We start from the raw sequence: 21,743 nt of genomic DNA, 5'->3' as shown, positions 1-21,743 counted from the left end.
GATTTAGTCGAGCAAAATTTCAAGTGTGTTTGACAAATAAATGTTACTCAATTGGTTCATAATAAGTGAGGTGCAACGTGGAGGGTACATATTTTAATAAATAATTATTAATTGTATTATAAGTGATGAAAAATATTTGTTAAAATTGAGTGAAGAAAGAGATTATCTTTGTCAAAAAAAAAAAAATACTTATCAAAGATATCTTAAATGATTGGATATTATATATATTGAGCTTGAATGAAAAATAATACTCCATATAAGATCTATGTATAAAAATATTTATAAATGAACGAAAATGACAAAAAATCACACTTATAAGCATTAGTATTTTTTAATTTTTAAAAACACGCTTAAAGAACAGATATAGAACCAGAGTGCACAGATAAAAAAAATGTTTTTATTTTCAAGATTTACTGGAACAAACATGGAATTCTGTTAGTATTGTTTTTCACCATTGTGAGTGGAGTACTATAAAAGTAAAGTGTGAAGAAATAAAAATATCTAAAATTAGATAAAGTGAGAGATATTTGATACTACTTCGTTTTGCATAAAAATCTTATCTTTATTTTGGCAGCCTCTGTTTTTCTTTCTTGGCGAAACGAAAGAATAGATTGATAAACATGTCAATTTTGTCACCAAATTCACACATTCTGTACAGAGAAATCCACCAAAAGGAGGCGCAGCAGCAGTTGTGGAGCAGTTCGATCTGGGTGAAACAAAACGGGTCCGGGTTGGGGTTGGATCGGAGCAGAAATGAGTGGAGAAAACGAGCAAAGAGAGATTTGAGGGCTTGCGCGTTTTGGCCTGAATTGTCTAAGCCTTCATCTGTGGAGATGGAGCCCATTCAAGATACCGACCACTTTGATCGGATTTTGGAGTCTGCTAAAGAGCTGTCGCAACCCGTTCTTGTTGATTGGTCTCTTCCTCTCTCTCTCTCTCTCCTTTTTCTGTTTTCAGATTGCCATTCTGATTCTTGATGTGCTAACACACACACACACACACACACACACAACACAAGCTTTGGAGGTTTCAAGAATGTTTTGTTTCAAGAGTGCATTTGTGTTGGAAATCTTGATAGGATGGCAGCCTGGTGCAGAAAATGCATATTTCTCAAACCAAAATTGGAAAAATTAGCTGCTGAATTTGATACCAAGTGAGTTCATTTTGTATTTCTTTTGCTACATCTTCAGTTTTACTTGACTGTATTATGAAACACGAGACATTAATTAATGTAACGAGAATCCTTATAATAAAGGATGTAGTTACATGTATTTCAATCTGTGTGCAACGGAGCATTATTATCTGAAGGGAAGCTCGATTTGATTGAGATTGTAGGGTGACATTCTACTATGTAGATGTGAACAAGGTGCCTCAATCGTTGGTGAAGCGTGGAAACGTATCAGTATGTGAAATGCATTTCGATTTCCATCATGTATATAGTTTTATTTTACTTGTGGTTTTGATGGTTATATATTTTTGACGGCCATCCTCGTGAAGAAAATGCCGACCATTCAGGTTAGTTGAATTCCAAGTGAATATATTGTTGTTGTGCTGTGTTTTGGATTGTAAAAGATGTGTTTTGTGTGGGGGCAGTTGTGGAAAGATGGAGAGATGAAGGCGGAAGTGATAGGAGGGCACAAGGCGTGGCTGGTTATTGAAGAAGTCAGAGAGATGATACACCAGTTTGAGTAAACACAAAGAGAGAGGGCTCTTCTTTTTTCTTTTTTTGCGTTTATGCTTGTAATTATGTGTAAATGTAACACAAAAGGCATGTAAATACGTTACACATTTTCCATCAAAATGCACCATACATTTTTGATATTTTACTGAAAGGTTGTCATCAACTCGTCGCTTTGGCCGAGTGGTTAAGGCGTGTGCCTGCTAAGTACATGGGGTTTCCCCGCGAGAGTTCGAATCTCTCAGGCGACGACTTTTTTTTTCCTTTTTTTTTGGATAATTTCATTTTCAAGACATATCTCGGTGCAATGAAGGCGCAGAAACAAAAGGATCCACGCCCTAAACAGATTAGTACTTGTCTTGATTACAAATTTACAATAGATCCAATAATGAGTCAATAAGAATTTAGGTGATCCAAGACGGGAGTTGATGAATAAGTAGGGGTGAGCAAAAACCGAGCCGACCGAAAAAACCGACCGAAAAATGATCGAACCGATCGGTTTTCGGTCGGTTTTTTTGTACTGGGCGGTCGGTTCGGCCCAAAATATACAGAAATTTTGGTTTGGTCGGCCGGTTCGGTTTTCTCGATTTTGGCCGGTCGAAAACCGAACCGACCGACCATAATATAAATTACTAGGGATTTTTTTTTCCCACTAATTCTCCTTCTCTCCCTAACGGACCTAACCTAATTCTTCTCCAGTTTCCTCTCAGTGCGCCGCACCCCGCACGCCTTCAGCGCCAGTGCGCCACTCCCAACCTCCCCCCCCCATTCCTAACCCTACCCGGCTCACCCCTACGGACAACCACCGGCCGGCGAACCCGAACCCCAGCCCAGTCCGAGGCCGCGCCGAACAGCAGCCTGGAACTCGCAGCCCTCGCCGCGAAGAAGCCCACAGCCGTCGTCGCCGCGCCCAGCCAGCAGCCGTTGTCGTCCAGAACACAGGTGAGTTTCTGTTCGTCGCCGCGCCCAGCCCATTTCCTTTTCGTTTAGTTTAGTTTTTGTTGAATGTTAAGAAATGAGAATGTTAAAAAACTGCACAGGAGCGGCCGGTTCGATTCGGTCGGCCGAAAACCGACAATTGGCCGGTTCGGTTTTCGGCCGGTTTGAATGTGGAGTTTCGGTCGGTCGGTCTGAATTTTTGTGGGCCGGTCGGTCGGTCGGCCGGCTAAAAAACGGTCGGTCGGTGGGCCGAACCGACCGATGCTCACCCCTATGAATAAGTGCTACAAAAGGCAATAGGATGTTTGGATCAGATGAAGTATGATCAACCTGGGATGTCACATGTCTCGTTACAAATCTCCACCAATCCAGTGGATGTGTCTGAATCACCAACAGAGCTTACGTATATCTTGATTTGAGCAAACTACTATGCAATGCAAGAAATATACCTATCTAAAACATAACAACATCTAATTGGAGAAAATCTAAAGACACATTCTGATCAAACAGTTCTTCATAAGATTATATCAATCAATCATCAGTTTGATGGCAACAACATAATTTGGTCCGGTAACTAATCCCACATTCGGGTTGTCAAGTGAAAAAAGAACACAACATAGTTCCACAATCGATTCAAAGCATATAGTATATTCTAAATGCCGAAGCCAAAAACAGCCCGTATTTTGTGGAAGATGAGATCCCTCCATCCTCTCTCAGTGTTTTCAACCACAGTTGCATTGCCGTACCTGCATTGTTGTCATATTATAACATCAACAAACCTTAAGAAAGTGAAATGCAGCTGCCAACAGATATATGAATCAATTGAGAAACGAACCTGTCTTCCTCTGGTACATCGGTGTGAGTGAGCTTGACGACGGTCACCCCAGATTCGGGCTCATCAAAAGTGAGCCTTACCTACAATGTAACAATTGTATAACATGAGCAAATTGCTTATCAAAGAAATATACTACCGGAGAGTTTTCAATATCAGACTCCAATCTGTCAAACAACATCATGGAATAAAGAAATACAGGCAACTCATAGGACATCAATAGCTATGCTTTCATCTATCTTATCACCACTTGCTCATGTACAACTATGCCTGTGCTGCTGTGCATTACATCAAGATCAACAAAAAACTCTTGCAATCTGCATAGTAGCAGTTAGGATTGACGTAAACTAGCTCATAAAGGATCCCATAATCATGCTGACTAGACCTCCTAACTCTTCTCCTAAACAATGCCGATTCATTTTCTGGGGCCTGTGTATATCCATCAGCAATCTACATAGTTAGCTTCAAAATCAACTTCTACTTCCCACAATTTTCTCAAGAAGCCTAACACAGACACACTTTCTCTCATTAAAAAAAACACACTTTCTCACATTAAAACACAAGAACATTGGCAATTTGGCCCAATAAGCTGAAACTACGCTCACCCTTTGAATTTCTTAACAAGATTCAACTGAACTAAACTAGCATTCTTAGCTGCAGAAACATACGAGCAAAACACACACACATTATCCACATTTGCTAGTAAAAAAGATAATCATCAGTCACAAATCACTTAGTGTCGAAGAGATTCAAGATTTTTATGTGCTATACCGTGGACATGACGCCATCAGGCCAGCTCCCAAATCTCCATTGCTGAAGAATGAGCTTCCCCTCCTGCAACTCGAGGTTCTTCCCCGTCACTGATCCATCAAAAATGCTGAACTCTCCACCCACCTCCTTACTGATCCTCGCATTGCTCTGTGTAAACCCTCTCCACCTATTTTCATCCATTAAAATCTCAAACAGATCCCTCGCTCGACAGCTAAACTTCTCGCTCATCGTTATCGTCTTAAACCCCTCCTTTCTCTTCTCCACCTTCTTCTTCACCTCCTTCACGGGCGCAGCAGCCGCCGCCGCATTATTACTCCCAGCAGCAGACTCAGAACCAGGTTTCTTCACGGAAACTTTCTTCACTTCCAAATCCTCCTTAGCAGGCCCGCCTTTCGCCATTGCGTCAACGTATGCCCTAATTTTCTCAAAAACAAAGGGTTTCCCCTTGGCAACAAATGCTTCCTTCAACGTTTTCCCAATCGGCCCATCGTCTTTAATAGTGATTCTCAAATCCGGATCCTCGCCGGCGTTCTCATCGGAGATGTAGGGAACTTCGACAGAACCCTCGGTTTTCAAAATCGATTTCCCATCGGAATCTTTGGCCTCCGCCTCGTAGGAGACAACCAAATTCAACTCGTAGCCGGGAATAATCTTCCCCTTGCGAACATTAACGTATGCTTCTCCGTCGAGCTTCTCGACCTTCTTAGTCTTTATGTAGAGATTGCCCTCGCCGGAGAGGAGGGTCTTGTCGCACAGAAGGTTCTCGAGGAATTTCCTAGACCACTCGAGGCAATTAGTTTCGGCCCAGTGCCAATTGTGGACGTTGGTTCCGTCGGAGCGGTCTTCCACGATCCATCGCTTGTCTCCTTCGCCCAATCTTGCCATTGTTATCGAATTTGAGCTATAGATTGTGGAGATGTGTGGGAGTGACTGTGGATTTTAGCGTGCGACGGCGCGTGTGAGGAGGAAGATTAATTTATATAAAGATCTGGACCGTTCTGTAAATAGAAGGGTCTAGATTTATGTTAAGAATTCCCATTACTTTTTGGCGGAAAGTTTTTCTCTTGGAAAGCTCTAGAAGGAGTTGGTTGACCTAGTCCAGAAACTATTGGAAATATTATTGTAAATAAACATATTCATTTCTTTCATTTATTTGGTTGAAAGAAAAATACTATATCCAAGTGTTTTCTTCTAAAACTTTAAATTGAATAATTATATTTTTATTATTTTGTACCACTAAAATCAATATTAACTAAAAATCTTCTCGAAATATAATTATCTACAAAAGATTTAGGCATAGAAGAATTCATTCATGAAACTATATAGAACACTTTATGAATATGTCTAAATCAAATAGATCGAGGATTTCATTATTTTCGTTAGGGTTTTTAAGTGATGAGTGAAAAGGAAAATAGTAGTCTCAGAATATCAATCTTATTTAATTTAAGGAGCAATAGAGATATAATTCAAATATTCATATATTCAATTATACGTAAGAAATGAGAATCTACATCTCCAACTCTACAAGTATTATCAATTTTAAATTTAAATATACGGGAGTATATATGCATTAATAAAAATTAAAAATTCAACAAGAAAAGACCTTCCATTCCCTATGCTTCTCCTTTCGACCAAAATTCAGCTCCGCTTCTTTGAGAAATCTAATCATCTTTCATCCCAAATGAACAAGAAGCAAACGGTTCAAAGCCCCAGTAAAGTAGTCAGAACTATACGGAAATCTACCCGCCCCAGAGCCATTGCACTCGACTCGGAAACGAAACGAAAATCAAGAGCGAAGCCCAACCCCCATTATCAACAGGAGGAGGAAATACGGCCTATAACATCCATTTCTTCGATTTTCTTGGAAAAAAATCCCATCTTGAGCCCTAATTTCTACCAGATTGATGCCCTTGATCTTGCCCCTCGTTTGCTGGGGAAGCATCTCAAGAAAGATGACGTCGTTCTCCAGATAACTGAGGTGAATATTTGTGCGTGTGTGTGCGTATACTGTTGTTTTGGGACTGATTACAATTTATGCATTGTATGTGTTTGATGAAAGGTTGAAGCTTACAGGCCAAATGACTCAGCTTGCCACGGTCGATTTGGGATTACTGCTAGGACAGCCCCTGTGGTAAGATATTCACTTTTATGTCTCCTGCTTTGTTTGCATAAAATGGTATTGCTTTCTTTTATTTAGAACTCAGATGATACAACATGCATTCATGTAATATAATGTAATGTAATGAAAGAATTTCTTACTACTAGTGCCACCTTTGTTGAGAATTTTAAACTTAAGTTACGTACATTGAATTACTTGTAATGTATTTCTGATTTAGCAAGGTTGAATCCTTCACTCTTCATCAACAGGCCATCTTTTTTATTGTATTGTATCAGACATTTGAGGCTGAGTCTGTCTTGAATAAATAAGATTAGAGTCTTGATCAGTATAAATTTTAAAGTTGAATGAAGGAGTAACTGTCAATGCATAGCATTTCTTATCTCATGCTGTAAGCACATGGTAAATGCAGGATATGTGGTATGTTTACAAGGAAATTCTGATTATCTTATTGTTAATTGCATTAAACAGTTTGGACCTGGTGGGCATGCTTATGTTTACCTTTGTTATGGTCTTCATACAATGCTTAATGTGGTGGCGGACAAAGAAGGAGTTGGTGCAGCTGTCCTCATTCGTTCCTGTGCTCCAGTCAGTGGTAAGATAAAGGAAGTTTGTTGATGTATCACTGTGGTCTTTTGCTGTATTAGCTAAGAAATAAGTGAACATTTTTGGGAGGGGCTAAAAGAATGCTCTTGTTCTATTGTAGTATTCAACTACGAGAAGTCCACATGCAAACATGTTGATTGCATTGGTTGGATTAGTGATAGCTTGGCTATAGATATATGATGTGAATATTGATTATTACAAGGTTCCCTATTGTTATTTTAAGGACTGGAAACCGTTCAGCAGCGGCGTGGTTTGAAGTCTGAGAAGCCTGTTCTTCTAGCTGGACCTGGAAAGGTGAAGTATCATCCTAAATTGGCATCCACATTATTCGTGTTGATGTTGAAGAAGCCCGAATAATTGGGGGAAAACAAACTCTTACATTCCATTTAAAGCTTTCTTCTAGGTTGGCCAAGCATTAGGGATTTCAACAGAGTGGTCGAACCATCCTCTTTTCTCACCAGGTATGTTAATGTTATCCTAAATTGTTGAATGAAGTAGCAAAATTGTGTATGATTTGATGAGAATGGGATGCATAGGTGGTCTGGAACTCTTAGATGGACCAGAGCCAGAAAAGATACTTGTGGGGCCACGAGTTGGGATCGAGTATGCTTCACCGGAGCATGTTACTGCACTGTGGAGATTTGCAATAGCGGGTTCTCCTTGGATAAGTGCACCCAAAAACACTCTCAGATCTCCCTAATTTGAAGTGTCTGTGAGATGGATGTACATGAAAATCGACTACTCAAAATGAATGGAGGCCATTTTTCTGTTGTTCTTTGAACTTGGGGTGATGGTAGAGATGAAGGATGTCACTGCCACTTTTTGTTATGTTTGGTGGCAGTTCTTTCAATTGTTGATCTTAGAAAGCTTTTTGCTTCATGCGTCTACTAATGCAAATACAGTGTTAAAGAACCATCAGTCAAATGCAATCATGATTAGCAATATCTCAGAACCTTTGTGCAATTTTTGTTGCTTTAGTGATCCATCAAGTGAAATCTGGCTGCTCAAGGCCTCAATTTCCGATTCGTGCTTGATCACAAACGTTATGCTGCAAATTTTGAAACATAATCAGAATGAATGTACTATTTTGCCGCCAATAAATTAGGTAAAACGGATGTATAGAGAACAACATAAAGAGCTATCAAAATATTTTCCAATATGGATAAGTTGCCAATACACAATTATTCCCAAAAAGAACACTGAATAGTGTGAGTATCTTTTTTTTTGAGGGAGAATAGTGTGAGTATCAAGAACACTGAAGTTGAACAGTTGTGGTGAAGGTGGAGGTTTTGGCGCCGCTACTTTTCAGATCGATCACACCTCATTCCGAGCCAGTAGGGCTGTTGATTTTCAGAACCGGCCTTCGATGGCCAACCTTTGCTGGTAATTATGTTATCATCTGTGCAATTTATCATTTCTGATGCAGATATGGGAAGAGCATTCATGCTGAAACAATTCCCTCAATTACATATATCATCCCAATTCTCGCATCCTCAAGGTGCAAGGATATTCAAGTGGTTAACACACACAGAGGCGAAAGGAGAAGAATAGAATGAAAGCTTTCAAGGATTATCATAGAGGTAGTTCTGTAAAGGCAAAGGGAGAATTGATAGGAACACAAAACAAATCATCCACTTTTTATCAGCAAACCAATACAAGGATGCAATGTGACAATAATTGACACAAATATAATTGGAGAATGAAAAAAAAAAAAAAAAAAAAAAGCAATCACCAATTACAGCTTTCTTCTACCACCCTAAAACAAAGGTATAGGCCTACAAGCCCATCTAACATTAGGCTTGCAGAACCATAAAAAAAGAAAAAGAGAAAAGAAAACAATAAACCAAGACATCTAGGACAAGCACATTTGAAGATTTATCATACACACCTAAAGGCAACACTGTACAAGCAATGCCAATGTAAACTAGCACAAGGGAGAGCATTGGTTCATAAGTGCAAAGATAGACTCAAACGGGCGTAAGATAATCTGAAATCTCTTCAGCATTTTCTTAAAGTCAGATACTAAAACAAAAGCTTCTCGCCTTTGCTGGGTCTCAACTGGCTGTAAAACTCAGTGAAGTCTAACCGAAACATAAGGAACTTCAAGTCAACATGTTGTTGTATGGGCAATTGAGAAATAAAACCCTCAAAAACAGTTGAATACTCCTTTGCAAGAGCATCCAAGTCTTGTGCCATGTTTTGGAGAAATTCCCTAGCACGTCTTGTTATGTCTTTCCTGCCTTCACCCAACCATGGACCCTGGTCTGATGTTTTGTTACTAGGAACATTCTTCACTCCCACTTTAGCACGAGAAGTAGAGTCCGCCGTTCTACATTTTTGTCATAAATAGCTAGAATCAGCAAAGAGGATTTTTTTTTTTTTTTCAATTTCATATCCTATTATTTTCATAGCGAAAAGTACGGTACAGGAGAAAATCAATACCTTGATTGCAGCTCATATATGCCTTCATAGAGACGATCTGCATGACTTCGGAAGCGCAATATGAGATCAAATAGAACAAAGAGTGTCTTGTTAAGATTTTGGGACCGTTCACCAAGGAGAGACTTTTCAACAATCGAATGAAGGTACTTCTCATGTGCTCCAAGTAGGTCATCAAGATCTTTAGCTGCTTCCAATTCCTTTGAGAAATCAGACCATGACTCCTCCAAGACTTCAAACATTATATAGTACTGTAGATTTGAAACAAAATGATTCATCTCACCCCAGAGAACTTGGCACTTCCTTGATGTCAATATCAACTGCAATTTAACAGCCTGTGGCAATTTAGAAAAGAACCGAGAAGTAACACAATTCGGTTTCATCATTTTCCAAACACCAATCAGTGCGTGCTCTACCCTTCTAAGCTTCCACAAAAAGTTAAAAATTCTCAGATACCTAGACATAACAGATTCTGTGAAAACAGTATTCAAGGGAACTCTAGCATCATATTCCAAAGAAAACACATCCCAGCCTCTATCCCCTGTGTTATGCGGCATCATTTTCACCCTTAACCTATCAAGTATATCAGGGTCATCATATTGGGCATTTGATGATCTAATTGCACTTTCCAGTAATCCAGCTAGCTTGAATGAGCTTATGGTATTGGCAGCCTCAGACAGATCTGGACCAACAATATCCATTAGGTACTGAACAAAATCACCTTGCCCAAGAAGTAAATATCTCTTGATTGCAAGGCAATGTTCCTTGAACTTATACTGTTTAAACATTACATCCAACAAATGCCTATCTATCCATTTTGCTGCTTCAGTAACCAACGATTCAAGAGCATCAGTCTCACCGTACCCAAGACCACCTCTCCTGGTACTGGTCCCAGCTGCAGCTGCAGCTTCAGTGGCGGCATCAGCCCAACCTTGATCATCACAACAAACTCGAAGGAAATTAATTGACTTCCCTGTCCTTAAGATGCGCTGAGCAAGGGACTGAGAAATGAAAGTAGGAAGCATTGCTGCATGGAGACGATAACCTTCTCTCCAAAGAGATTCTGCTTTTACTGGTTGACCTAAGACAAAAAACTCTGCGAAGATATCCTCCAGCTCCCCCTCCAAAACCCAACTCCTAACCATTTCAAAGAGCGGGGAACACACCCTACGGAGTAACCTGTTCATAAAATCATTCACAAGAGGATCACCGTGTTGAGCATGCATATGAATAGCCCCAGCCATGGCACCACCTTTTAAGACCTTACAGCTATCAACTAAAACAGCCATAAGCTTCATCTTCACCATGGGCTCAGTAAACCAAACTGACAGCCTTCTCAATGAAAGATAATTACCAGAGCTTGCATTTTCTGAAACTAACGGAATCGGATTCATTGCTTGTGCTTCAAGCACAGCCAATAACTTATAATAATCTGATAATTCATCTTGCAATGCAGCACAGAAAGCCTGTCCAACAGTCCCAACATCTTCAGCTGGATACCTATCCATACTATCTGTTATATACCCCTTCACTTTCCTAAAAAGCCAACCAAGTTCACAGAGCTTCCGGACCATAATTCTAGTAGCTCTCTGCACCTTAACAAACTCCGGCAGCACATATGCATCAACCTTCTCATCAAATTTCACATACTTCCCATCAATCCCTTGACACGCATACAGAACATCTCTCACCAAAACCACTTCGGTAACCTCATTTTCCTCCTTTATCAAGTCCACAAACTCCCTATATGCCATATCCCGAATATTTTCAGGGTCCTTGGATACTAACAACATGCCTCCACCAAATTGTTTCTCCAAATGCTCTCTTGCATTTAACCCCCTGGAATTATCACCTCCCTTCAGTTTCTTCATATTTTCAGTCAAACTACTAAAGCTATCCAAATTAGCACCTAAAATCTTTTCACATCGATCACTCTCCAAGTTACTCAAACCCCTAAAATTCCTAACAGAGTCAGACGAACCCCTCAAACCATCGAAACCGTTGCTAATCCCTCCAACCTTCGAATTCTTATTCAATTTCCCATAACCCCCAGAACTACTACCATGAACATCACTCTCATACAATGCGGGTAACCCGCCGGCCAAAGCAGAATCTAAAAATCCGTTAGAAATCATATTAGGAAACTGGTTTTTCCGAATTTTCCGATCCTCCGATATAGTCTTCAGCATGTACAGCACAGCCCACTTATTCTTCACGCTTCCCAGCCCATTTTTCAAAGAAAATTTCGCGTACAGATCGGCAAATGTTAGGGCTTCGGAGGACTTACCGGCTGTGGCAAGACGCCTCTTGATAGATTCCGCCATGGCGGCATCGTCCACCGCAATGGACGGCGTCATGCGGCTGGATAGTATCCGGAGCGAGTATTTCACGGCTTGATTGTAATCTTGCTGGGTAGGAGCGGAGGCGCTAGGGTTTTGAGGGTTAGAAGTGTAGAGTAAGCGTTGCACTAGTTCTTTGACCAGATCTACGACTCTCTGGTCATCGTCTTCCATGGCGGCAGCAGCGGCAGCGGCGGTTATAGTACGGCGGCACGGCGGCGATTTTGATTTTTAATATTGGGCGGGTAAACGAAAAATGTTTTTGATGGGAATAAATTGCATACAGCTTAGCCTCAGTTTTCTATCTGCTTACTGCATTTGTATTTTTCCAATTTTATATTTATTCATATGATTCGAGTTTTGAATTTGTTGCACTTGTGATTTACCGAAAATAGAAATCTCAAGAAGAGAGAGAAATAATAGAAATCTCAAATAAAATTTTGTCAAGTAAAAAACTTCCATATGTATATAACAAATATTGTATAATTATATATATGGTGCATGATTTTTCAAATCACACCTATCTACAAAAAAAAGTCATATTTTACTTTTTAAGTTATCACATCATGCATTTTCTTTTATAGTATTTAATTATAAATTATATTTTTATTATAGTATTTTTTTAATTAATAATGTATTTTTATTCTACTTTTTTGTATGAATACTACCCTTACAAATTGTACTTTTATTCTATGAGGTGGTTTTGGGTACATCCGAATGTACCGTACGCCCAAATTGATCCGTACCCAAATCTTGCCCCGCATCTTGTCTCAAATCATGTAAATGTCATTATTCGATTATACAAATAACACTGCTTGTAATTGATACTATTTTATTATACAAATAACAATGCATATAAATGACATCATAACATTGTAAATGACAATATGTATAATTGATACTGTTCAGAAATATAAATGACACTTCATGTAATTGACACTATAAAATTATAAATAACACTATAATATTTTAAATAACACTATAAAATTATAAATAACACTATAACATTTTAAAATATTACATTGTCATTTATATAATAATCAAATAGTGTCAATTATAAGCAGTGTCATTTGTATTATTTACACGATTTGGATCAAAATGTGAATTTAGTTTAGCATGTGGGTCAAAATTTAGGTACGGATCAATAAGGATGTACGGTAAACCTGGATATACAAGAGATTTTATGTTATTCTATTTACAATAATTTTATTAACTCGTGTCCAATACTTAGGGGGAGTATGATACTCCATCAACTTAATTTGACCTTTTTTTTCTGTCTCATTCAATTTGATCTATTTTCTTTTTAATTAATTAATTAATTAATTTCATTATAATAAATATGAATTCACATTCTTTTGTATTATAATTTTTTTTAAATAATCGTAAACTAAGTGAGATAGAACGAATGGAGTATTTAATGCATATCAATTTATATTTTGATAGATCACTAGAAGAAGTTGAATCTAAATATTGTTAGAGGATCTGCAAAAGTTACGAGATATTAATGATTTCATCATGAGTCTGTAAACCAAAATACCATTTGATAAAATATATTAAAACATGTTTATAATACTATAAAATATTTGAAATCCTACATTCAATATAATAGCTGGCAAATTTAACTTATAGATACACATTCGACATATTGGTTACTTCTTTTAGATAAAATAGAATATAAATAAGCGATCGTTTTTAGTATAAATAAAACTTTAGAAACTTAAATGAAATTACAGAACCAACACAAATAAATAAATAAGTATAAAGTACAAAATCTAAATTCTTATCCAATAATTATTGAACGTGATTGCAAAATGAATAATTATATAAATCCAGGCTGTTGAATAAGGCTCGTCGTATCGTATCTAGACATCGAGGCCCAATTGAGTAGCCCAATAATACTATCAATAATTTGAACCCAATTCCAATGCTTAAAATACTCTTCTTCCTTCCTACTTCCTCCGTTTCACGAATCTTGATGCATTTATTTTCGGCACGAAAATTTAGAAGTCTCAGATTAGTGTTTTAAGTGTGTATGTAATATAATAAAAATGTGTAGGTAATAAAGTAGAAAATTAATAATTAAGTATATTTAAGAACTCTTATTTTTTAGCTAATTGTTACTACTATATTTAGAAATGCATCAAGATTTGTGGGACGACCCAAAAAGGAATACCAACAAGATTCGTGGGACGGAGGGAGTATTAAACATGACTTACTTTTTTTCGACTTGAAAATTAAGAATAATGTATAAATTGAATAAAATGATAAAGCCTGTAATTTTTCAAAAGTTAAGTATTTCTATCTCCGTCCTAATAATAACGTCTCAAATTTACTTTATCTATATTTTCTTAATTTATGTGTCCCATTTTTTTGAGACGTTATTATTGGGACGGAAGGAGTACATTTTATGAAAATAAGTCATTCGATTCAAAACGAAAAATGAGTCATGTTTAATGAGATAGAAAGAGGCAGCTTAGGGCTCACAATGCTCCATTCCTTACCCGCTTGTCAGGTAATATAATATATCCCAATTTTATTTTTTTTCTCAAATATCCCCAACTTTTATATTTGTCTTCAAAATTTTCCAACTTTAATTATCTTAATAAAATATCTCAAACTTTCATTTTCTATTACTAAAAAACTACAATTTTCAGCATTTTTTTTCAAAAAACATCCTCAACTTTCAGCCTTTTTCAATCAATGTCACATTATAAACGATGGAATGATGAGTCATCTTATTAGATTATTAGGTGGAATAAGGTCGTTTTATTAGATGAGGTGGAAACAAACATTTCACATAAAAATTTAGCGAAGTAAACTCATGATTTCATTGCTGAATTTTATATAACGTGATATTTATTGAAAAATATTAAAATTGAGGGTATTTTAATAGAGAACGAAAGTTGAATATTTTTTTTAAGAAAATAGTGAAAATAGGGATTTTTGAAGAAACAATAAAAAATAAAAATATTTTATAAAAAAATATAAAAATTTTAAAACACAAAACATAATTAATCCTTCTATTAATTTATTTGTGAAATGATTGCTCTATGATTTGTCGCCAGCTCACGTGCAAGAAGCAAATGAATGTTTGGTTATATCCATTTTCATTTGAATTTTAAAATTATGCTTTATTTATCCACTCTATTTTTTTTAACCGTCTTCATGACTAGCACATTCACTTCGAGACAGTTCACGCTTTAAAATCTCATTATATTGCTTTTTTTCCATGAAATTCGCAATAGCTATTTTTGATGCGCACTAAATAAATTCACATTTTTATATAATAATATACAAACCATACAAAATGAGTAAATCATACTTACAAAATTAAATATAACCTACAAAGATGTTAGTTGTATTCAAACTTGAGATTTTTAATTTAAAAAATATTCATTTTATACTTAATCGTTTGAAGTGAACAATGCCTCACTAGTCACTATCTTATGGAATGAGAAGAGATTTAAATTCGTATTAACTTTCACTCTTATGAATGGAAATATATCATTAAATTATATTCTCTTCATCCTTTAATTTTATATCTTAATTTATCTTTAATAAAATTATTTCACACGGTTATATAAAAGGTGAGACTCGTACTTTATTTGAAATGATACTCTTGACTAATCTTGAAAAAGAAATTGTTTTCTTTTAGAAGGAAAAGTGCATGTACGTTAATCTCACACTTTGTGAATGAAAAGGAACACCAAATGGTGAGTAGTGGGCTAGACTTAAAACTCACAAATTATTATTGACAAAAAAAAACTTACAAATAGTAGAATTTAAAGTTTGAAAGATTTGAGTAGCTACAGGTACCAACATTTACAACTGCAATCCCTTCCGTCCAGACCCCATAAGCAAATCAAAACTTTTTTTTCCTTCAATTGGAAAGCGTTAGATGACAAGAACTGAAAACAAAATGTGAATTCAATTTCAGAGGACAGAGCATAAGACAATTGCATCTTGCTGCATGGCCCATTTCACTTTCTTCCAACCCAGGTAATGAACATTGATTCCTGCAAAACTGTTGTCTCTTCTTTGTATTTGAAAACACTAAAAACTCAACTTGTGTTGTTGGTTTCTTGATTTTGAACTGAGAAAAGGTGTGAAATTTCCAATCTTTAAATGGGATGAATAAAGACAGTGATGTTGAAGATCTCGAGTTAGTGTTTATTTGTATTGTTTTGCTCAAGGCTGTCTTTTTTTTGCTGATAGAGATATAAAGACTCAAACTTTTTGTTTGAATTTTGGATGGATTTAATCTCAAATCAGCATCTCTCTTGTTTGACCTTTTCCCCAATTTTCTGGTTTTGTCCGTATTGAATTTTATTTATTTTCTATTAAAAAAAAGCTTTCTAATATTAGCACTTCACCTTTCTGGGTATGTGAGTTGAGCTTGTTTTTATTGCTGTTCCTTCTCCTATAAGGATTTTAGTTGGGTTTTATATTGTTACACATGGAAAATGTTTGTTTAAGGCAAAATAGAGTGAGAAAGTAGAGTTGGAGTGAGCCTATTGGGTGTTCTTTCTCTCTCCTTCTCTGTTGCAGAGCCCATTGGGAATTTTAAATTGTCTACTACTTCATTATCCGCATATACATACTGCTGGTGGAAAGAGGTTGAACACAAATCAGAATGTTAGTGAGAGAAGCATAATGATTGAGGATGAAAGTATACTAGTAGTTTGAGATGCAGTAATTTCTTCTTCTTTCTACTCTTACTTAATCTTTATTCCTTTCTTTGCAATCTGTTTTGGCATCTTGGGTTTGATAATAAGGTTTTTGGTGTGATTAATACAGTGAAATTGGTTATTTTTTGCGTCGACTTAGTTCCCTTTTGAGATTATTCGTTTGTCGCTTTGCTATTAGATGGTAGTCAACAGCTAATCCCATGAATTTGAAAATTCAAGTTTATTATATTTAGTAGGCACAGAATATTAGTTGTGGGATGGTGAAGAAATAATGTTGAAATGGTTGTTCAGCTATCAGTTCATATGTATAGGCTGTGTTAAGCTGGGACCTTTTAAGGTGCTGGCTTCCATTCCTCGTGTCTATGGCATCGTTATTATTGCATTTCTTTGTCGTTGGAAAGCATTGCAGTTCGTAGATTATTTACCTTAATGTTTGCATACTTGGTGAAGGAAATGGAAGTCCAGTGTCATGTCAACAACCCCTTGAAAATTTGAAATGAGAAAGAAGTTTCATGTGAAACTCTACACGTGTTTTCTGTTCATGGTGATCACTCAAAGAGTCGCTTTCGTTTACATGTCATGAAAGCAACAAATCCATATTCTTGAAAGAGAAAGCTTTATCTTCTTCTGATTTTGAATTGAGGGTTGGTGGTGGAATCTATTCTGATCTAAGTTAGTTTTATAATCTACCAAACCTCACCAAATGTTTAGGAAATGAAAATAAAAATGTCTATAATTAGGTCAGGGACGATTATTTAGCTACATAGGTTTCCAACTATTTTAAGTGAGTAGTATATTAACATTAGTGTCCTCTTAACACTTTGTCATTTCTTCTTCCTGATTAGAAACTCTCTATTAGCTAAAAACCAGAAGTGTTCTTTTCTCTAATCTCAATGTTCTTCTTGTTTGATCGTTGTTGGCAGGCTGTATTTGTTCTTTGGAGAATAGATAGCTAGATAACTAAGTTTGGTGTTGTATTGCTGTGTCTGTGCTCGAATATTCTTGGATTGCACATCATTCATGGCGCCAGGGAGTAGTGCCTTCAAAGAGGTTGTCGAATCACATCCAAAACAGATGAATCATAAAACGTCGAAGATGAAGGCAGAGAGTGGTACTGTAAAGACTAGTATGTCACTGGCAGAGAAACACAGCATACATGGTGTTCATGAGCTTCTTCAGTGCCCGACTTGTGCAGATTCGATGTATCCTCCTATCCATCAGGTTTTTACTTCAAACTCTTCTTCTGTGATTTTGATTAGCTGAAAAATGTCTGCAAAATGGAACTTTTTTACCTTATAATGAAACTTGATCTGGTCGTTGCTGTCTTGGATCCATTTTGTTTCCCCTGATCGAGCTAGTAATACGGACTGATATTCTTTGAAAAATGAGGCGTGAAATCTTTATGTTATTCAATTTTGTGCAGTGCCCAAATGGACACACATTGTGTGCAAACTGCAAAAGAATGCATAACTGCTGCCCAACTTGCCGTTTCGAGCTAGGGAACATAAGGTGTTTAGCTTTGGAGAAAGTGGCTGAATCTATGGAACTTCCCTGCCGATATCAGAGCTTAGGCTGTCAAGATTTATTTCCATATTATGACAAGGCCAAGCATGAGAAACATTGCCCGTTCCGACCATACACATGTCCTTATGCTAGTTCCGAGTGTTGTGTAACTGGCGACATTCCATTTCTCGTGGCTCACTTGAAGGAGGATCACTCCGTTGATATGCACGATGGATGCACTTTCAACCACAGATATGTCAAGTCGAATCCCCATGAAGTCGAAAATGCTACGTGGATGCTAACTGTAAGTCGGATCATATACTTCCTTAACTTCAAATTCAACTCTGCAGTTTAGTATAGTATTTTTCTACTTCAACAATTATTAGATAGAGTATCTTGAACCAAATTTGATTATCAAATGTCGTCTTGCTTCTTTTGCATCAAAGCTCGCCTTTCTGTCAATAGAAGCTGAATATACGATCTGTGCTTGAGCTTCGAACACTGCAAGTCGAAACTTAAGCTCCCCGTCCCCGTCCCATCTCTATGCAGGTTTTCAACTGTTTTGGAAGACAGTTCTGCTTACACTTTGAGGCTTTCTCGCTCGGAACAGCACCTGCCTACATGGCCTTCGTGCGTTTCATGGGGGAGGACAGCGATGCCAGGAAGTTCAACTACACTCTGGAAGTCGGGGCATTTGGGCGTAAGCTCGTGTGGCAAGGAGTTCCAAGAAGCATCCGCGACAGCCACAGGAAAGTACGCGACAGCCAAGACGGGCTGATCATTCCGAGGAGCTTAGCACTCTACTTCTCTGCCGGCAGTGGTCAGGAGCTTAAGCTGAGGGTCACCGGTCGGATTTGGAAAGTGTGAGGCTATCGAATATCGATCATTTGTACAGTTTGTGTGACGTCTGCGCCTCCCAGATCTTACAAGGCCATATAGCAGCACCAACCTTTGATGCTTGATTACATGTTGTTGTTGTATCATGAAAATCTTTTTTGTTGGCCCTTTGGATCTATGAGGATGCTTGCATATTTTATATTTCCTTTTGGATGCAGAAAATGGATCTTCTTGAAATGGAGCCTTTTTTGTTTATACTTTACTGATATTTTATATTTTCACTTCTCATTTTATCGTTTGTATGCTCTAATTTCATGAAACAAAGGCTCCCAATGGATACAAAGAAGTGGGGGGGGGGGGGGGGGGGGGGGGTTAATTAGTAATGTAATGAGCCAATGATTATTTATAGGGACTAGGAGGGAATATGCTTGCGCATTGCACACCATCCATGAACTCTACATTAATTAATAAATTGTTAGAACTGAATAATTTTAATAAATTTCACAATATATAGGAATAATTAATATCAAAAAATTTGAAAAACTATTGTTTTTGTGATTAATATAAAATCAAAAATAGATTTTTAATTAATGTAGCAATAAAAGATAAAATCATAGATTTTTAATGTATATTTAATGAATTAATGTATTGTTGTCGTATTTTTGGGATCTAATTCATCTTCTTTTAATAAAAAATTGAAGCTAAACAAATATATATTTTAATGTAGCTATGGAAGATGAAAATGTATAGAATTTTTATGTAAATCTAATAATTGATATATTCAAATAATTTTTTTTTAAAAAAAATTATAAATTAATATATATTCTTGTAAATATTTGGCAGTTTAGAAGATGAAATTAGATAGAATTTTAATGTATATCAAATGAATCAATACATATAATCTTGTTAATATATTTTATTGAATAAAGATATATATTTATAAGTCTTATCAAATAAATTTAGTGTAATATCTAATGAATTAATATATTCTTATAAATATATAATATTTCATTTATAAAATTGCCGCCCTTAAAATAAAATATGTACTAGAGATGTAATACACCATCTATATTATAGATAAATTCCTTTATTCATCGGGCTATAATGTTGATATCTTTCGGGATAGTTATTATTGAAAATGTAAGTCAAACATAAGGTGAGAATAATATTTTGTTGGCATATAAGATAATGCAATGCTATAATTTAGAATAATAGAAGAAGAAAATAATTATCGTTGGATGAATGATTTGGAGTTAAAAGTAGACGTGCAGGATGAAGGCAGGCACGTAGATTTGCGTTAGCGTGTGAGCGGTTAAAAAGAATTTGCATGCGTGTTTGTCGCCAAAGAGAAAAAGTCTTGAGAAACACATATTCCCTCATCTTCTCTCCCTCCATTTTCTGCTCATCTTTCTGTCTCTTTACAGGTTCCGATCTCTTGATTCTTCATCATGTTTCTTGTCTGAAAATGCATAGAATATGCGTGTTTATGTGTATTTGATTGATTGACTGTAGGAGTATAGCCTAATAAGAGATAGCAAATGTGGGCATCGATGTCTAGGGCGTTTGCGTAAGCTACAGATTGCTGCTGCCACCACCTCAGTTTTTAACAATGTTGTGTTGCGGAGGAGCAGAGGAGGAGCCTAATCCTCCGCCCAACCAATACACTGCTCCGCCTAAGGCCGGCATTCCCTACGCTGGCGCCGGTGGAGGTACGGATCATCCTCTCTCTCTCTCTCTCTCTCTCTCTCTCTCTCTCATCCTATTAATTACTCTCTTTCTCTTTGTATCTATACAGGCAATGACAGAGGAGAGCCGAGGTCTGGTGCAAGAAATGGGCCACCGCAGAAAGCCTTGCCTATTGAGATACCAGCATTGTCATTGGGTGAGCTTAATAGACTCACTGCTGATTTTGGGACTAAGGCCTTGATCGGAGAGGGCTCCTACGGCCGCGTCTACTACGCCAAGCTCAGTGACGGCCGTGAAGCCGCCATCAAGAAGCTCGACACCACATCAGCCGAGCCTGACTCCGACTTCTCAGCCCAGGTCAACTTTCATTCTTCTTTTTTTGTTGGAATAGCTTTGAGGCTGAAATTCAATGAAGTTGTTTTCTGCAGTTATCTATGGTGTCAAGGCTCAAGAATGAGTATTTTGTGGGGCTGCTTGGATACTGCCTTGAAGCAAATACCAGAATTCTGGCCTATGAGTATGCTACAATGGGATCTTTGCATGATGTGTTACATGGTATGGAAAAATATAATAATGGAATTTTTGGATTTTTGAGATATACGAAGTAAGTGGTTCTTGTCTGAATATGTTGTTGCAGGTAGGAAAGGGGTGCAAGGAGCTGAGCCCGGGCCTGTTCTAACATGGAATCAGAGAGTGAAGGTTGCATTTGGGGCTGCAAAAGGGCTTGAATTCCTGCATGAAAAGTGTCAGCCTTCGATTGTTCATCGCGATGTTAGATCGAGCAATGTTCTTCTGTTTGATGATTTTGTTTCAAAGATTGCTGATTTCAGCCTCACGAACCAGTCCTCAGACACGGCGGCCAGGCTGCACTCGACAAGAGTCCTCGGAACATTCGGCTACCACGCTCCAGAGTCAGTTAGATTCATTGATTCCACTTTAGAATCACAAGGGTTGTAATAGCTCTCAACACTTTGATCTGTGTGTCGTGATTCGTCCAGGTACGCGATGACAGGGCAGATAACTCAGAAGAGCGATGTTTACAGCTTCGGGGTCGTGCTTCTAGAACTCCTCACTGGAAGGAAGCCAGTAGACCACACCATGCCTAAAGGCCAGCAGAGTCTTGTCACTTGGGTGACTACTTCTTGCTGTTTTTGCTCTTCTTCTTCTTCTTCAATATGTTCATCAATAACCTACTTTTTCTCCAGGCAACTCCAAGATTGAGTGAAGATAAGGTGAAGCAATGTGTTGATCCCAAGCTAAAAGATGATTTTCCACCAAAGGCTATTGCAAAGGTCTACAAACACACTAC

At 37.3% G+C, this 21,743-nt stretch overlaps 6 protein-coding genes and 1 non-coding gene across 13 annotated transcripts; 5 read left to right on the top strand and 2 right to left on the bottom strand.

Annotated features, from left to right (window-relative positions):
* The first annotated feature begins 504 nt into the window (after window positions 1–504).
* On the top strand, window positions 505–1,821 carry LOC131000538 (thioredoxin-like 3-1, chloroplastic). 2 transcript variants are annotated; one of them, XM_057926522.1, is made up of 5 exons: window positions 505–916; window positions 1,079–1,153; window positions 1,336–1,402; window positions 1,498–1,515; window positions 1,594–1,821. In XM_057926522.1, exons 1-5 carry the CDS (start codon window positions 621–623, stop codon window positions 1,690–1,692), a joined length of 555 nt encoding a protein of 184 aa, XP_057782505.1. In that variant the 5' UTR covers window positions 505–620; the 3' UTR covers window positions 1,693–1,821. The 2 variants fall into 2 exon arrangements, with proteins under 2 accessions (XP_057782505.1, XP_057782497.1); XM_057926514.1 differs by lacking the exon at window positions 1,498–1,515 and having other exon boundaries at window positions 1,336–1,432.
* Window positions 1,822–1,847: 26 nt separating this feature from the next.
* TRNAS-GCU (transfer RNA serine (anticodon GCU)) lies at window positions 1,848–1,929 on the top strand. The gene has a single exon. It is a non-coding gene; the product is annotated as a tRNA-Ser (tRNA).
* Window positions 1,930–3,116: 1,187 nt separating this feature from the next.
* LOC131000532 (uncharacterized) lies at window positions 3,117–5,306 on the bottom strand. The gene is made up of 3 exons (XM_057926500.1): window positions 4,221–5,306; window positions 3,453–3,532; window positions 3,117–3,363 (listed from the first exon to the last, which is right to left on the bottom strand). The coding sequence occupies exons 1-3, from the start codon at window positions 5,103–5,105 to the stop codon at window positions 3,270–3,272; spliced, it is 1,059 nt and encodes a 352-aa protein (XP_057782483.1). The 5' UTR covers window positions 5,106–5,306; the 3' UTR covers window positions 3,117–3,269.
* A 472-nt stretch (window positions 5,307–5,778) lies between these two features.
* Window positions 5,779–7,891, top strand: LOC131000522 (DNA-3-methyladenine glycosylase). 2 transcript variants are annotated; one of them, XM_057926481.1, is made up of 6 exons: window positions 5,779–6,198; window positions 6,280–6,351; window positions 6,808–6,931; window positions 7,166–7,236; window positions 7,346–7,403; window positions 7,479–7,891. In XM_057926481.1, exons 1-6 carry the CDS (start codon window positions 5,836–5,838, stop codon window positions 7,640–7,642), a joined length of 852 nt encoding a protein of 283 aa, XP_057782464.1. In that variant the 5' UTR covers window positions 5,779–5,835; the 3' UTR covers window positions 7,643–7,891. The 2 variants fall into 2 exon arrangements, with proteins under 2 accessions (XP_057782464.1, XP_057782473.1); XM_057926490.1 differs by having other exon boundaries at window positions 5,791–6,198; window positions 7,497–7,891.
* Window positions 7,892–8,548: 657 nt separating this feature from the next.
* LOC131000516 (gamma-tubulin complex component 3) lies at window positions 8,549–12,106 on the bottom strand. Its single transcript, XM_057926469.1, has 2 exons — window positions 9,385–12,106; window positions 8,549–9,271 (listed from the first exon to the last, which is right to left on the bottom strand). The coding sequence occupies exons 1-2, from the start codon at window positions 11,892–11,894 to the stop codon at window positions 8,965–8,967; spliced, it is 2,817 nt and encodes a 938-aa protein (XP_057782452.1). The 5' UTR covers window positions 11,895–12,106; the 3' UTR covers window positions 8,549–8,964.
* A 3,286-nt stretch (window positions 12,107–15,392) lies between these two features.
* LOC131000494 (E3 ubiquitin-protein ligase SINAT2-like) lies at window positions 15,393–19,003 on the top strand. Of its 5 annotated transcripts, XM_057926430.1 has the most exons (5): window positions 15,435–15,719; window positions 16,269–16,412; window positions 17,332–17,629; window positions 17,832–18,215; window positions 18,461–19,003. In XM_057926430.1, the coding sequence occupies exons 3-5, from the start codon at window positions 17,429–17,431 to the stop codon at window positions 18,776–18,778; spliced, it is 903 nt and encodes a 300-aa protein (XP_057782413.1). In that variant the 5' UTR covers window positions 15,435–15,719; window positions 16,269–16,412; window positions 17,332–17,428; the 3' UTR covers window positions 18,779–19,003. The 5 variants fall into 5 exon arrangements, with proteins under 5 accessions (XP_057782439.1, XP_057782413.1, XP_057782404.1 ...); XM_057926456.1 differs by having other exon boundaries at window positions 15,393–16,412; XM_057926421.1 differs by lacking the exon at window positions 16,269–16,412 and having other exon boundaries at window positions 15,448–15,719.
* Window positions 19,004–20,016: 1,013 nt separating this feature from the next.
* Window positions 20,017–21,743, top strand: LOC131000485 (probable protein kinase At2g41970; the record flags this gene model as incomplete). The annotated part of the gene is given in 7 exon segments (XM_057926408.1): window positions 20,017–20,172; window positions 20,261–20,457; window positions 20,544–20,791; window positions 20,863–20,989; window positions 21,072–21,345; window positions 21,433–21,565; window positions 21,640–21,743. Coding segments are annotated over 6 exon segments (986 nt in total), but the record flags the coding sequence as incomplete, so codon positions are not given.

Source organism: Salvia miltiorrhiza, chromosome 1 (genome assembly GCF_028751815.1).
Source record: "Salvia miltiorrhiza cultivar Shanhuang (shh) chromosome 1, IMPLAD_Smil_shh, whole genome shotgun sequence".
NCBI lineage: Eukaryota > Viridiplantae > Streptophyta > Magnoliopsida > Lamiales > Lamiaceae > Salvia > Salvia miltiorrhiza.
The sequence above is the reverse complement of the archived record's forward strand: the minus strand, read 5'-3'. Positions and strand labels throughout refer to the sequence as shown.

Coding starts and splice junctions, on each gene's coding strand:
- LOC131000538 (XM_057926514.1), top strand. CDS start 621: ATGTCAATTTTGTCACCAAATTCACACATTCTGTACAGAGAAATCCAC. Junction 1,154..1,335: donor GCTGCTGAATTTGATACCAA/GTGAGTTCATTT, acceptor TTGAGATTGTAG/GGTGACATTCTACTATGTAG. Junction 1,433..1,593: donor TGCATTTCGATTTCCATCAT/GTATATAGTTTT, acceptor GTGTGGGGGCAG/TTGTGGAAAGATGGAGAGAT.
- LOC131000532 (XM_057926500.1), bottom strand. CDS start 5,105: ATGGCAAGATTGGGCGAAGGAGACAAGCGATGGATCGTGGAAGACCGC. Junction 3,533..4,220: donor CTGATGGCGTCATGTCCACG/GTATAGCACATA, acceptor GTTACATTGTAG/GTAAGGCTCACTTTTGATGA. Junction 3,364..3,452: donor GATGTACCAGAGGAAGACAG/GTTCGTTTCTCA, acceptor ACAACAATGCAG/GTACGGCAATGCAACTGTGG.
- LOC131000522 (XM_057926481.1), top strand. CDS start 5,836: ATGCTTCTCCTTTCGACCAAAATTCAGCTCCGCTTCTTTGAGAAATCT. Junction 6,199..6,279: donor TCGTTCTCCAGATAACTGAG/GTGAATATTTGT, acceptor GTTTGATGAAAG/GTTGAAGCTTACAGGCCAAA. Junction 6,932..7,165: donor TTCCTGTGCTCCAGTCAGTG/GTAAGATAAAGG, acceptor TGTTATTTTAAG/GACTGGAAACCGTTCAGCAG.
- LOC131000516 (XM_057926469.1), bottom strand. CDS start 11,894: ATGGAAGACGATGACCAGAGAGTCGTAGATCTGGTCAAAGAACTAGTG. Junction 9,272..9,384: donor ATATATGAGCTGCAATCAAG/GTATTGATTTTC, acceptor ACAAAAATGTAG/AACGGCGGACTCTACTTCTC.
- LOC131000494 (XM_057926456.1), top strand. CDS start 17,429: ATGGCGCCAGGGAGTAGTGCCTTCAAAGAGGTTGTCGAATCACATCCA. Junction 17,630..17,831: donor TGTATCCTCCTATCCATCAG/GTTTTTACTTCA, acceptor AATTTTGTGCAG/TGCCCAAATGGACACACATT. Junction 18,216..18,460: donor ATGCTACGTGGATGCTAACT/GTAAGTCGGATC, acceptor ATCTCTATGCAG/GTTTTCAACTGTTTTGGAAG.